Genomic DNA, 14203 nt, shown 5'->3' on the forward strand with positions numbered 1-14203 from the left:
ATTTCTGCCTGATGGTAGGTGTTTTAGCAACAGAAGTGCAAACAGTTAAAGACCCAGGAGCAATGCAAGGGTTGGCGAAAGGGAATGAGTAATGAGAAGTGCGAACATAATGAGAGGAGGGGGGGGCAAGATGGGAATAGGATAGAAACAGCAAAGAATGTGTGTACAACAATGCAGGACTGTAGTTATCTGGATAAACCTATCCACTTATGTAGAGCCACATGACTGGGGGCTACAGATGTGTTCCTTGGTGACATCACCAAGAATCACAGAGCTGTCTCTTTGCAACACAAGTCCAATATTGATGGGTATAGACTTGTTGATGTATGTAACAGTGGAGTACTTTAGAAGTGGGTACAAGTTTATTCCTCAACAACACTGAAGTAGACGGAGGTGGACAAAAGTGCTGGAGAAACTCAGCAGGTGCAGCAGCATCTATGGAGCGAAGGAAATAGGCAATGTTTCGGGCCGAAACCATTCTTCAGACTGATTCGACGGATACTGGTGTGTACCTTGATAATACTGGAGCAGAGATAGGTACAGATTTGCTTCTCTACAACAGGGTGTTCTTATGCATGAATCGCAAAAAGTCTCCGGACAGATGCAACAGGCAGTTAGGAAGTTAAACGGCGCACTAGCCTTTATGACAAGAGCATTGGAATAAAGTTTAGAGTTTAGAAACAGGGAAATAACATTACAAATTGTACATGTACCAAGGCCAGATTTGGACAGACAAAAAACCGGCTATTTTGTTATCCGGCCACATATCTACATACGCGACAAGCGGTAGGAAAACAAAAACAAAAAATATTTTTTTAGAGATGTAGGTATACTGTACCAGGCATACCGTCCCAAAAACCATCACTGTCTATAATCCAGGGTCTGGTAATGATGCATACAGCCTATAGTGGTGGAGTAGTGTACTGTAGGGCAGAGCTGTGTCACAATGTAATACTGGAGTAAAATGAGTGGTGGATTCAGCATGTGCCACTGTAGAAACAGCAGTAGAGCACTGGTAAGTATAGCCTGTGCCACTGTGCAGGTCTGTAGAGCGTTGAAGAGTAAAAGCGATACAAATAAATTACAAAGAGGCAAGAATTATAGGAAAATGCTTTGAGTTTTAATGACACCAATAATGATTGGACCAAAATTGGGGTCAAGAGCAAAGTGGAGAACAACTTGTTTCAAGAATTAACCAGACGCTTTTAGATCTGGTGCTGGGAATGTTAGAGTGGGACAGAGATTAGCCCAAAGGACAATGACTATCAGGTTTTAGGCCTTTCATTTCCACAATGGGGGAAAGGTAATAAAATCAAAGCAAGAGCTCTCTGAATGGCAAAAGGGATAAAAGAAAATAAACTAAATAATGCAGGTCAGGTTAGTGTTTCCAGTGAGAACCTGGCTGAATCTAATCAATTATGCTAGAAGGGTGCAGAGAGATTTACGAGGATGTTAGCAGGACTAGAGAGCTTGAGGCACAGGGACATTTGAACAGCATAGGACTTTATTCCTTGGAGCGCAGGATGCTAAGGGTTGACCTCATAGAGGTGCACAAAATCATAAAGGACATGGGTTGAACAAATGCAGTCATTTCCCCCTGGGTAGAGCAATCAAGAACAAGAGGGCATAGGTTTAAAGAAAGAGGAAGGATTTAAATAGGAACCTGAGGGGCAACCTTACTCAGAGGGTGGTTGGTATATGGAGCGAGCTGCCAGATTTAGTTGAAACTGGTACTGTAACAACATCTAAAATACATTTGGACAGGTACAAGATAGGACAGGTTGAAAGGGATTTGGGCTAATTGCAAACAAATGGGACTAGCTTGTATGGGGCATGGACAAGTTGGGCCAAAGGACCAGTTTCTGTACTGTATGACTATGAGCCGAGAGGGTAGACAGAAAATGCTGGAGTAACTCCGCAAGCAGGCAGCATCTCTGGAGAGAAGGAATGGGTGACGTTTCGGGTCGAGACCCTTTTTCAGACTATGAGCTGAGAGGGCAGGTGATAATGAAAATATTACAAGCAAAGGGAAAGTATGAGAGGAAATTGGCAGTTAACATGAGAGATTCCAACAGCTTTCTGTAGACATGCAAAAAAGTTTGGAGAAGGGGTGGGGCTGACTGGCATCTGAATGGATTTTATTACTGAAAAGAATGTGCTCAAATCTCAATAGGAACACAAGAAATGCTGGTGATGATTTAGGTAAATAAGCAGGTAGGATGTAACATCACTTAAAGAGGATGAAGGCAGGAAAAGGGCTTAACAGAATCTTCCAATTCTCTTTGGATACAGGGATCATGCCAGAGGAATGGAAAATGGCAAATCTAACACCCTAGATTATAAAAGCATAAAAATACATGTCTGGCAACTACAGGTTAGTCAGTGTAAACTCATGTGAGGAAGTTTCTGGCAACAGCAATTAGGGAAAATATTAATAAACACTTGAAAAAGTTTGTGTTCCAAAAGGAGTCAGCTCACATTGTTGAAAACAAATCATATTCAATTAATTACATTTTTTTTGTGATAAACATGGACAAGGTTCAAGGCACAAGAGACTTCAGATGCTGGAATTTTGAGTAGTGCCAAGGAACTCAGCGGACCAGGCAGCATGTGTGGAGGTAATGGACAGATGACGTGGTAGACTCTTTGTCAAACTTGGGTATCATCTTGGAGAACGGCAGACAGTAATGTTCAAAGGGTCAATGCCAGGATTATTGTTAATTTTGTCATATATATGTTTGTTTTTGACATGAGGTACAATAATATTTTGAAATTTGTAGATGACACAAGAGTTGGAAGTATCATGTAAAGTGAGAAATAAAATAAAAGACACAAGAAGCTTGCAGAATAGGCAGATGGAGTTTAAGACAGACATTGGCAGAAAGAATAGGCAGAGGCAATATGGATAAAATGGCACCGTTCTAAAAGTGGTGACCTTGTCGATGAAAATGATAGGACATGTTAGGAGAGTGGATAGTAAAGAATGGATAGTAAAGTTCAATAGATTCTAGGAATCTAAAACAGAGGTAGAGTACATAAGCAAGGAAATTACTTTGAAACTGGATTAAAGCATTAGTTTGACCATAACAAGATAACTGTGATAACTGCATTTCAGGACAGATGGATGAGGGATGTCAGCTGCATTGTTAGACTAAAGAAACTGACAATGTTCTTACATTTATTTGTTCTGTTCATGAGAACAATACAAATGGGGATATGTTTCTTTATATGTCTATAACACTTAGGTAAAGTACTTGTGGAAACAGGTCCACTGCCACCTGACCCCCGGATATAGGTCAGCCTTCAGATAACACCGGGGAAAGAACGTCTCTGTATAACAAAGGCAATGCATATTGTGTCTGGGGTGCAGTATCAGGAGGTGCAGGTCTATCTCTGTATACTACAAAGATATGGTATTGGGGAACACGGTCTGTCCCTATAATTCTGAGCTAAAACATTTGTCTCGATTCAGTTACAAATACATACCGTTACATTGATAATGCTGGTTTAAGCATCTGCAGTTCCTTCCTACATATCACATTGACAATGGCTGACTTGTACACTTCGAATCATGTCATAACAAAGTATTTGAGCCTTAATATTTTTTTGTCAAATTACAGACAATCACAATGTGGATAGCCACATTAAAAAAACATTAGTGGCATTCTGCATGCAAACATCCTGTTGTCCTTTATCTCCAACTAGATCCCATTATGGTATATCAGTACATCAAAATTAGTAAATTGCTCCATCATTTTCCCGAAAATCTTTGCCAGTGTGATTTACATCTAATTGGGTGTTGTCACGACCAACTAAAATTAATGTGCAGCAATTAATTTTGCTGTTTTCACAGTTGGAAAAAGCAATGTGAAGCCGATTGTGTGACGAATAAAATCGACTTTGACTTTGATTGGAAGAAAGTTTTGTTCCCTAATCTATGCTGACTGAGACTGATCCAAGCCAATGTGGCAATTAGAAAACTAGTTTCCCATCAAAAGTACAACACACAGCAGAAGACCTCCCTTGCACATATTACCCAAACCTCCAAACTCATCCACCGGCAGACACTGTTATCTCCTGTGTCACTGCAATCATCCTCTTAACCCTTGCCCGTAGGGCAAAGTCTGAAGAAGGGTTTCGGCCCGAAACGTCGCCTATTTCCTTCGCTCCATAGATGCTGCTGCACCCGCTGAGTTTCTCCAGCAATTTTGTCCACCTGTCACACTCATTCATTTCTCCAACTCCCCTTACCAGTTGCCCACTGGCCCGGCATAAATCCCCCTGGGACTGTATATTTGTCTGTTGTCCTGAGCTAAACTAATCATTGGCCCGTTGTCCCGGGCGTTGGTACATTTCCCTTTTGCCTCCATCAACCATGCTTTTGGCTCACAATGTGCCAGACATCACCACCAGATCCAATGCGCCTGAACCCAGCGCTTAACCGCTGATTGCCGTCCCAGTGTGAACCGACGGGACATGCAGCATCTCTGGAGACAAGGGATAGGTGATGTTTCGGACTCAAAACGTTACCCATTCCTTCTCTCCGGAGATGCTGCCTGTCCCGCTGGGTTATTCCAGCATTTTGTATCTATCTTCTGTTTAAATCGGCATCTACAGTTCCTTCCTACACCAGTGTTAACCCCACCACCCCTGACACGGGGGTCCAGCCCCCCGCCTCGGCCCCAGCCCGGCCCCGCTCACTGTTGTACTGCACTCCCTTGGCAAATCTCCGCTGTAGGCTCTGGTTCATGCTCTGGAGCCCGGCCGGGATGATGCGGTCCCTGCCCGGGGCCTGCTCCGTGCCCACCAGCTTTTTCAGGGCCGAAAACATGGTGGCGGGGAGGCAGCCTCGACTCAGCGGCCGGGACCGAAGCTGAGGAGGAGCAACCCAAGCTTTCACTCCAAGAGCGGCACATCAACACGGCAGGCCCGGCGTGGCGGCTCGGGGGGTCAGGAGGCGGGGAACCCAGCGCGCCTGCGCACTCAGCACCACCCGGCATCCAGTCGCGCACACACTGCGCCTGCGCACTCCGCACCAGCCGGCATCGTCGCGCACACACTGCGCCTGCGCACTCCGCACCAGCCGGCATCGTCGCGCACACACTGCGCATGCGCCTGCGTGTCGTCGTCTCTGGAGTCGGGCTGCGCCCGCTCGACGCCGTTGGTTTCGTTATTTTATTTATCACAAGTACCGAGGTACAGTGAAATTCATTTTTGTATACAGTTCAGTACAAGTAGCACTTCGACACATCTTAGATAAGCATCTCAGCCACAGTATAGTGGCTGCCCGGGTTGCCAACTATCCCGTATTAGCCGGGACATCCAGTACATTGGGCTAAACTGATTTGTCCCATACGGGACCACCCTTGTCCCGTATTTGACTCCTACTACTCGGGTCGAAGAGACTGTTGGGTCGGAGCACCGCGTCCGGCCCCGCCTCACCCGTCCCGACGTAGTGCAGCCCATGGAGTGCAGCAGCAGCGCCTCGCCCGTGGCCCCGTAGGTCGCCAGCCCGGCCAGCTGTCCGACCTTCAGACCTTCGCTTACCGCCCACACCATCACCCCTCTTTCTCATTGCCGATCATCGGTTCATGGGTTGGTTGGGGTGCCGGAGTTTGCGCGCGACATCACACGGTACAAAACTCCTCAGCTGGCCCGCCGGCTGGGCTTTGTGTGCAGTCCAGCACCCAGACCAACTTATCATTCACCCAGCTACGGCCGAGTCAGTCAACGAATTGCCGTTTGGAATTTGTCCTGTATTTTGACCTTTTGTCCCTTATTCGGGAGTGAGAAAGTTGGCAACCCTAGTGGCTGCGTTGCCTGCAATCTGCCTCGTCCTTTTACTTCTTTGTTGTTTTATAGTATGTGTCTTCATGTCGAGTCCACACGCAAGATTAGAAGTTGTTTAGCCAGAGCATCCGCATACAATGGTGTCTGTCTTGCGCTTCTTGTGCGTGGTGGTGGAAAGATTGGTGGAAACAGGGCCGTGACGTGAATGCTCTTTTCTTGTCACCCCATAGTATGTGTTAAATATATGTTTTAATGTTCTTTAGCTTGTTTATATTGGGGGGGGGGGGGGGGGGGTTGGGGGAAACCTTTTTAATCTCTCATCTTGATAGAGATGCAACTTTTTCTGTATCGTATCTCCGTCTGCACTGCGGCCTAACAGTTGGAGTTGGCGACTTCTTGCTGGGCACCGACTTTAGGAGCTCCAACTGCGGGAGCCTGCAGAACTTAACATTGTGGAGCTGGTGATCCCTGTTGGGGATCAACCTCGGAAGCTCCAACCGTGGGTGCCTGTGGACTTTAACACCAGGGACCGACTTCGGGAACTCTAAGCCGCTGGAGTTTCGACTGCCCCGACGTGGGGGCTTCGATCGCCGGCTGCGGGAGCTTCGATTGCCCCTACTGCAGATGGTTCGACTGCCCCGACGGCAGGAGAATAAAGAGGGAAGATTAGACTTTATTGCCTTCCATCACAGTGAGGAATGTGGAAACCCCTGTGGTGGATGTTTATGTTAACTTTTATGTAGTTGCGTGTCTTGTTGCTTTGTTTAGTGTGGCTGTATGGTAAATCGCATTTCACTGTACCTTAATTGGTACACGTGACATTAAAATACCTTTGAATCTTTGATGTTGCATTGGGTGCATTAGAGCCCATGACTGGGCATCGTGGGCTGGCGACAGCCGCTGCAACTTGTCACGTTTAGTGTCATTTCTTTTGTGTTCAGAAGAGGAGTTATATTCCTATTCCAAAGGAGAGCAATGATCTGGTTATTTTTGCAACTGGATTGAAACTAAGGCTCATCCTGCACCATGTCTGCTCTGCCAGTTCGGTGGAGGAGCCCGCTGAACCGGATCAATCGATCAGGTTATTAAACACACAGAATCATACATTTGATCTTGTGTGCAAATTTGTAAAGTCCATGGATAGTCAAAAGAATGCAGAAGAAGTTAATCAATGCAATGCTTTAAATTCAGTCAAAGTGCAATTATGGGATTAAGCAACTTCCGAATTGCACATGGATTATTTTGTGGCTGCTCCATCCTTGCGCTTCAGATTCTGCTTTGAAGTTGTAGTCCATTATTGCACTCTGATTGTAAACTGAAAGTATTACATAGATTAACATCTTCAGCATTCTTACACTATTTGTGGATGTTGCAATTGTTCATGCAAGAGCAAATTTTGCTTTGTAACTTTGTCAGCGCCGTAGGTGGCTGCTATTTTAATACATTGGGTATTCAAGCAAGGAATTTCAGTGCCTAGTCATGTGAAAATAAAGTATTCCATTCCAAATACAAGATTCTGTGTATTTAATAAAATGATCGATTGATACGGTTCAACAATTTCCCACTGCGTGCAAATCTGATGGCTGCTCCCACCTGCGCAGGCAGACAACAGCATAGAACACAATGACTTGGAAATAACAAATATTTTTAAAACTGCTGGTTATTTAAAATAAAAAAGGGAAGCTGCTGGAAAAACGCAGGTCAAGCAGCATTTCTGGAAAGATAAATTGAGTCCATGTTTCAGATTAGGGTCTCATTGTCAGTAAATGGATCACAAATATATGCCAATAATTTGACATCTCATCAGAACTAGAAAGAAATGTGGCTGCAGAAATTAGGTTTTTTGTCCACACCTGAAAAACATGCAAAACAGAGACTATTGATGGTGAACATGCCAGAAAGCCAAAGGTTCAATAGTTTATTATCATGGGTACAGAGACATTTTTACAGTTCAGAAACTATCACTGTACATAAGCACAATATAACATTAAGTACAAAGTGAAAAGAAATAGTCTGAGAGTCGCCATGTTTTGGCTCCATTTTCAAAGTCCATAAAGGCCCATTGCCCTGATGGCGTTGCACGGTCGGCCTGGCCAAGCAAAGTTGCTGGTATCCTCCACCGCTGTGTGCCGCTGCAGGTCACACCGATCCATGTGCTCGGTCTCTTGGAGTGGCAGTCGAGCCAGGGCTGCTGCTTGGTCTCCAGTCATCTGTAGATAGGTTGAGTGAATGGGTAAAAATATGGGAAATGGAGTTTAAGGTGGTAAAGTGTGAGGTCAGCACTTTGGTGAGAGCAACCTAGAGGCAGGTTGTGATTCAAATCGAGGTGGCAGACCTGAACGTGATACCAGGGGTGGTGGAAGCAGATTCGCTAGTGGCAGTTAGAGGTTTTAGATAGGCACATGGATATGCGGGGATATGGAGGGATAGGGATCAAATGCTGGCAAAATTAACTTAGCATCATGTTCGAAAGACGTGGGCCGAAGGGCATGTTTCTGTGCGGTTCTGTTCTATTATCACATGCTGAAATAATAAATGATTTCCATCCTTTTATTGTTTTCTACGATAGAAACGATACGATAGAACTTTATTTATCCCAGGATGGAAATTCATTTGCCAAAAGTCGTAAAAAACACAAAATAAAATGATGAGTGGTAAGGCTTTGCAGATGTGCAAAGATTGAGGAAGTGGGGGCTGGGTGGGGGGTGCTACAGTCTCAGTCTACCCCACGACAGAAGGGGGAGGAGGTGTAAAGTTTGATAGCCACAGGGAAGAAGGATATCCTGTGGCGTTCTGTCCTGCATCTTGGTGGAACCAGTCTGTTGCTGAAGGTACTCCTCAGGTTGACCAGTCAAGGAGGGGGTAGGCTGTATTGTCCAGGATGCTCTGCAGTTTGAGGAGAAGCCTCCCCTCCAAGACCACCTCCCAAGAATCCAACTCCGCCCCCAGGACGGAGCCTACCTTCCTGATGAATTTGTGAGGTGTCTGCATCCTTCGCCCTGCTGCCCCTGCAGCGAAGAAGATGGCCCTAGCTACCACCGATTGGTAGAACATCTGCAGCATCTCATTGCAGATGTTGAAGGAGCTGAGTCTTTTCAAAAAGTACAGGGCCTCAGCGTTCCTGGACCAATCCAGTTTACTGTCCAGGTACATTCCCAGGTATTTGTACTCCCTGGTAAACTGCACATCCACACTATTGATGGAGTCGGGACAAGGGTGTTCCGCTCCTCCTAAAATCCACCACCAACTCCTTAGTCTTGTCGGTGCTGAGCTGCAGGTGATTCAGCCCACACCACTCAACAAAATTGTTGACTACACCTATGCATTCAGCTTCCCTCCCCTCACTGATGCAGCCCACAGTTGCAGTCATCTGAAAACTTCTGCAGGTGGCAGGAGGCGGAGATATCTAATGTTCTCATTTTCTCATGTAAATGTTGAGATACAAACTTAATAAGTGTTTCCCAGAACTGCAAAACGACTTTATTTTCTAATACAGAGTCAATCACAAACACCAATCTAACAAACGACTTTCTTCTTGCTGACGTATCGTTTTCTGCCCTTCTTCTTTACTCTCCTCACTATTCTTGTTTTATCTAGGACTAGAAGCTCGCTCTGTTTTTTAATTTCCGCTCTTGTGGGAATACCATCGCTGCCTGCTGAGATATAGTCCATGTCATCTGGAAAAGAAGAGAATAGTGCACAGTTCCCAACCGTGAAATCCTGTCAGCCCAGCTCCAGGCGCATGTGCTCTAGAGGATCCTTTAAAGGCTCAATCCCATTCTCAGCCACAGACAGAAATATCCCATTTACAGTAAGAACACAATGAAGCCATCAGCATGGCCCGTTATTAGTTTAGTTTAGAGATACAGCGCGGAAACAGGCCCTTCGTCCCACCGGATCCGCACTGACCAGCGATCCCCACACATTAACACTACCCTTCACACTGGGGATAATTTACATTTTTTTATACCACGCCAATTAGCCTACAAACCTGTACGTCTTTGGAGTGTGGGAGGAAACTGAAGAACTCAAAGAAAACACACGCAGGTGACGGAGAGAACGTACAAACTCCGTACAGACAAGCACCCGTAGTCGGGATCAAACCCAGGACTCTGGCACTGTAAGGCAGCAACTCTAGCGCTGCTCCACGCAAGCTCGGTCACAGGTGGAAATGAACATTTTGCCCCTGCCTCCAAGAACCATTTAGTGGCATTTTGCCTGGTGGGTCAGCATCAAAGTACAAGGAAGGATAGGAGAGAGTGCAGAGGAGCTGGCCACCCACATTTCATTACATCCAATCAGATGAAAGGAAGGGGTGGGAGATTGCAACCTTCACATGGTCCACCCTGTTTCAACGAATGCAATCAACCTGGCGTGCACAATCAAATAAGGTCAAATAGAACAAGTTGTCCCACAACTTTAGGCTGTGCACGCCATACGCAAGAAGAAGAAGAAGATGAAAGGAAAATGTGAAGAACTAAGCTTGTGTCTTTTTCCATTCAAACCCCTCCAAGACACACCTCGGCGGCTGGGTGGCAGTTAATGGATGTTCTTCCTCAGACTCACCTTGCATTTCATACTCAACTATATCCATGATATTTCTGTTCTTCTGATTCTCACTGAATGCCCTCTCTATTAATTCTGTCAACTGAAACAAGCAAAAGATCCAGGTTAGTTACGAGGAATGAATGGGAAGGTTGAATAAGTTGTGATCAGAGATCTCCAAACATGATATTTGTGCAGCTCACCAGCCGGGGGTGGGGACGACCTATGACAATTTAGTTTTATTTGAGACCAAAATATTATCGTGAATGTGGATGAAGAAGACAATTAAACATGGAATAGCACAACATTAAGATAATTGTCTACATCAGTGCATATATAGACCTCTCTGGCAGTGTTTACTGTATAGGGACTATTACTAAAGCTTGGGTAAGTGGAAGTAAATCAAATAAAAATGAGCCAGTGTTCACATTCATTCATATTGCCACAAGTAGATATGTACATGAATAGAACAGGTTTAGAGGGATATTGTCCAAATGCAGGTAGGTGGGACATGTGTAGATGGGACATGTTGGCTGGTGTGGGCAAGTTGAGCCGAAGGGCCTATTTCCATGCATAACACTCTATGACTCTAAGGGAATTAATTATCACTGCTTCAAGACAGTTCCGTTCCGATGTGTATTTGGAATCTGAGCTTGAGATGCTCCTGCACATAACAGAGCAGCCTGTGCTTCCATTGATACTTCTTAGCCTGCTGAGATCCCACAGCTGTTTGTTTTATCCAAAAGGAATAGCGAGGCTGTTAGTGAAACTTTAAACAATGTCAGGGAGGGATCATGCAAGGGTACCAAAAATAACCAGAAAAGGACAAACTTAAAGAAAGAAGAAAAATACAAAGGATAGAGTAAATCAGTAAAATTGTAAAAATTTCCATTAAACATGGGGGAATAATATTTGACTATTATTTTTTTATTTATTTGTTTTTATTTATTAGAAGTAGACATATTATAAAATGTAGTTACATATTATAGTAAAAAAAACTTTTCATATACATCAGTCATACATTATTAAAATTTTCCATTATCAATTACTTCTACTTCTAGTGTTTTTATTTTTTATAGAAAGAGGGAGAGAGGGTAGAAAGTTACAAAGAAAAAAGAAAAAAAAACACAACAGAAAAACAAGGGAGGTGGAATGGGTTACCTGTAATACGTCAATGGAGATAGGTTCGTAGGTTATAAAGTATAGCTTTTCATCTGGTCCTGAGTTCAAGTTTCAGTTGGGTCCTCGTGCTGTGCCAATCTATCTCTTCAGATAGTTAATGAATGGATCCCAAATTTTAGGGAAAAGATCTTGTTTGTCCATTAAGACAAGTCTAATTCTTTCTAAGTATAGGGTCTCCGACATTTCCGTAATCCACATTTTAATTGTGGGGGTTGTAGGGCCTTTCCAAAATTTTAATATTAATTTTTTTCCGGTTATTATACTGTAGTTGAGGAAATTTCTTTGGTTTGTTGTGAGTGTTAAGCTTTGTTCTGATATTCCAAGTATTATTAATTTTGTGTCTGGGTCCAGTTTTGTATTAATAACTCCTGAAGTTATTTCAAAAATATCAGTCCAGAAATGTTTAAGTTTTATACAGTTTGCAAACGTATGTGTTAAATTAGCCTCTAGATGTAGACATTTATCACAAATAGGAGAGATTTGTGGGAAGATTCTATTTAGTTTTATTTTAGTGTAGTCTATGTAAGACCTTGAATTGTATTAAAGTATGTCTGGCATTTAATGAACATTGATGTATTTGTTGTAAACTTTCGTCCCACATATCTTTCGTGATAGGGTGACCTATTTCATTTTCCCATTTGTATCTATATGGTTCGGTCAGTGGTACCTCGTTGTTTAGTAGGGTGTTATAAATATAAGCTATTAGTTTTTCAGTATTAGGATGCTTGTTCAAACATTCATCAAGAATTTCTGATACCCTTTTCCTGTAGACTTGTGTATTAGATTTAACATAATCTCTAATTTGTAGATATCTGAACAAATTATTTGAGTGCAGTCCATAATTCTGTTGTAACTCTTGAAATGAAAGAAAAGTACCTTTCCCATAAAGATGTCCTATATTTTTGATTCCATAATTTTTCCATTGTGTGAAACCTTTGTCCATAAAGGATGATTTGAACAAAGGATTATTTACAATGGGAAGGCAGAGTGGTATATTATTCAATTTTAAATCTTTTTTTATTTATTTCCAAATTCGTATTCCACTATGCATTATGGGGTTTTCTTTATAGGTTTTTTTGTGCAGTTTTGTGGGGGGAAATATGATCGGTCCAATTTCAAAAGGTAGACAGTCTTCCTTTTCCATCATTAACCAATCTGGTTGTTGATCCATTTCTTCCAGCCAGAAATTCATGTTTTTAATATGGACTGCCCAAAAATAAAATAAGAAATTTGGCAAAGCCAAACCTCCATTTATCTTTGACTTGCATAAATGTTTTTTACTTATTCTATGATTCTTATAATCCCAGACAAAACTTGTAACGATGGAGTCGACTTTTTTGAAAAAAGTTTTTGGGATATATATCGGAATTAATTGAAGTAGGTACAGCAGTTGCGGTAAAAAAATCATTTTTATAGCATTAATTCTCCCAAGCATAGAAATGGGGAGTGTTTTCCAGTATTGAATATTCTTATGTAGTTTATTCAGTAAGGGTGGGAAATTTAGTTTAAATAAAGAGGTATATGTCTTAGTTACATAGATTCCTAAGTATTTAAATTTATCTTTAACTATTTTAAAAGGGGATTGTTGTATTGTATGTAAATTGAATTTTGTTATTGGCATGATTTCGCTTTTATTCCAATTAATTCTATATCCCGAAAACTGACCAAATTGAGTTATTAGATTTAATAGGTTTGGAATACTAGTTTCTAATTTTGTAATATATATTAGTACATCATCTGCATATAAGGAGATTTTATTCCTTGTGTCTCTAGTATTGTATCCAAATATTCCTGGATGGTTTCTAACGCTTTCTGCTAGGGGTTCGATTGCAAGAGCAAATAATAGTGGGGATAGTGAGCATCCTTGTCTACAGCCTCTAGAGAGATTAAATTTAGTTGATAACATTTTGTTTGTTAATATTCTAGCTGTTGGATTAGAGTATAACATTTTAACCCATGTACAGTACTTCTCTCCTAGTTGAAATTTTTCCATCACCGAAAATAAATATGGCCATTCTACCTGGTCAAATGCTTTTTCAGCATCTAACGAGATAATTGCTAGCTCTGCGTTAGGGATTCTATTGGAGTATATAATATTAAATAATCTTCTCAGATTATAAAATGAATACCGTTTGGGGATAAACCCTGTTTGGTCGGGATGTATTAATTTGCTGATCACTAAGCTCAATCTATTAGATAGAATTTTAGTTAATATTTTCTGATCAGTATTTAAGAGAGCTATAGCTCTGTATGAACCTGGGTCTTCAAGATCCTTGTCCGTTTTTGGTATGAGTATGATTGTAGATTCATTTAGAGTTTCTGTTGAGTATAAGCGTATTTGTACATTGTCTGTAGGCGTGGGGAAAGCAAATCATAATTTTTTTTATAAAATTCAGAATTTAGACCATCGGGTCCTGCAGACTTTCCGTTTTTTAAAGATTTAATTGATTCTTCGATGTCTTTTATCGTAATTTCAGCCCCTAGCAATTCTCTCTCTTTCTGATCTAGACCCGCAAACTTACAATTCTGTAAAAATGTTTCCATTCCCATTGATTGTTCTGTTATTTTAGATGAATACAATTTTTGGTAGTATTGTAGAAATCTATCATTAATATCTTTAGGCAGTGTTAATGTTTCTCCCTTGTCTGTTCTAATTTTGTATATTGTTTTTTCCCCATCCAATTTG

General features: G+C 42.2%; 2 protein-coding genes across 3 annotated transcripts in view; both read right to left on the minus strand.

Annotated features, from left to right (window-relative positions):
• The window catches only part of rabl6 (RAB, member RAS oncogene family like 6), a 42083-nt gene extending 37066 nt beyond the window's left edge, over positions 1 to 5017 (minus strand). Inside the window, exon 1 of one of the 2 annotated variants that reach the window (XM_033049011.1) lies at positions 4702 to 5017. In XM_033049011.1, the coding sequence (XP_032904902.1) occupies positions 4702 to 4831 (130 nt within the window). In that variant the 5' untranslated portion in view covers positions 4832 to 5017. The remainder of the gene's footprint in view (positions 1 to 4701) is intronic. The other variant, XM_033049012.1, reaches the window with a different exon arrangement.
• Positions 5018 to 9251: 4234 nt separating this feature from the next.
• Positions 9252 to 14203, minus strand: part of ccdc183 (coiled-coil domain containing 183) — a 43544-nt gene continuing 38592 nt past the window's right edge. The window contains exons 13-14 of the mRNA XM_033048730.1: positions 10357 to 10438; positions 9252 to 9467 (exon numbers count right to left, since the gene is read on the minus strand). Of these exons, the coding sequence (XP_032904621.1) occupies positions 9307 to 9467; positions 10357 to 10438 (243 nt within the window). The 3' untranslated portion in view covers positions 9252 to 9306. The remainder of the gene's footprint in view (positions 9468 to 10356; positions 10439 to 14203) is intronic.

This window comes from Amblyraja radiata, chromosome 32, assembly GCF_010909765.2.
Source record: "Amblyraja radiata isolate CabotCenter1 chromosome 32, sAmbRad1.1.pri, whole genome shotgun sequence".
Classification (NCBI taxonomy): Eukaryota; Metazoa; Chordata; class Chondrichthyes; order Rajiformes; family Rajidae; genus Amblyraja; species Amblyraja radiata.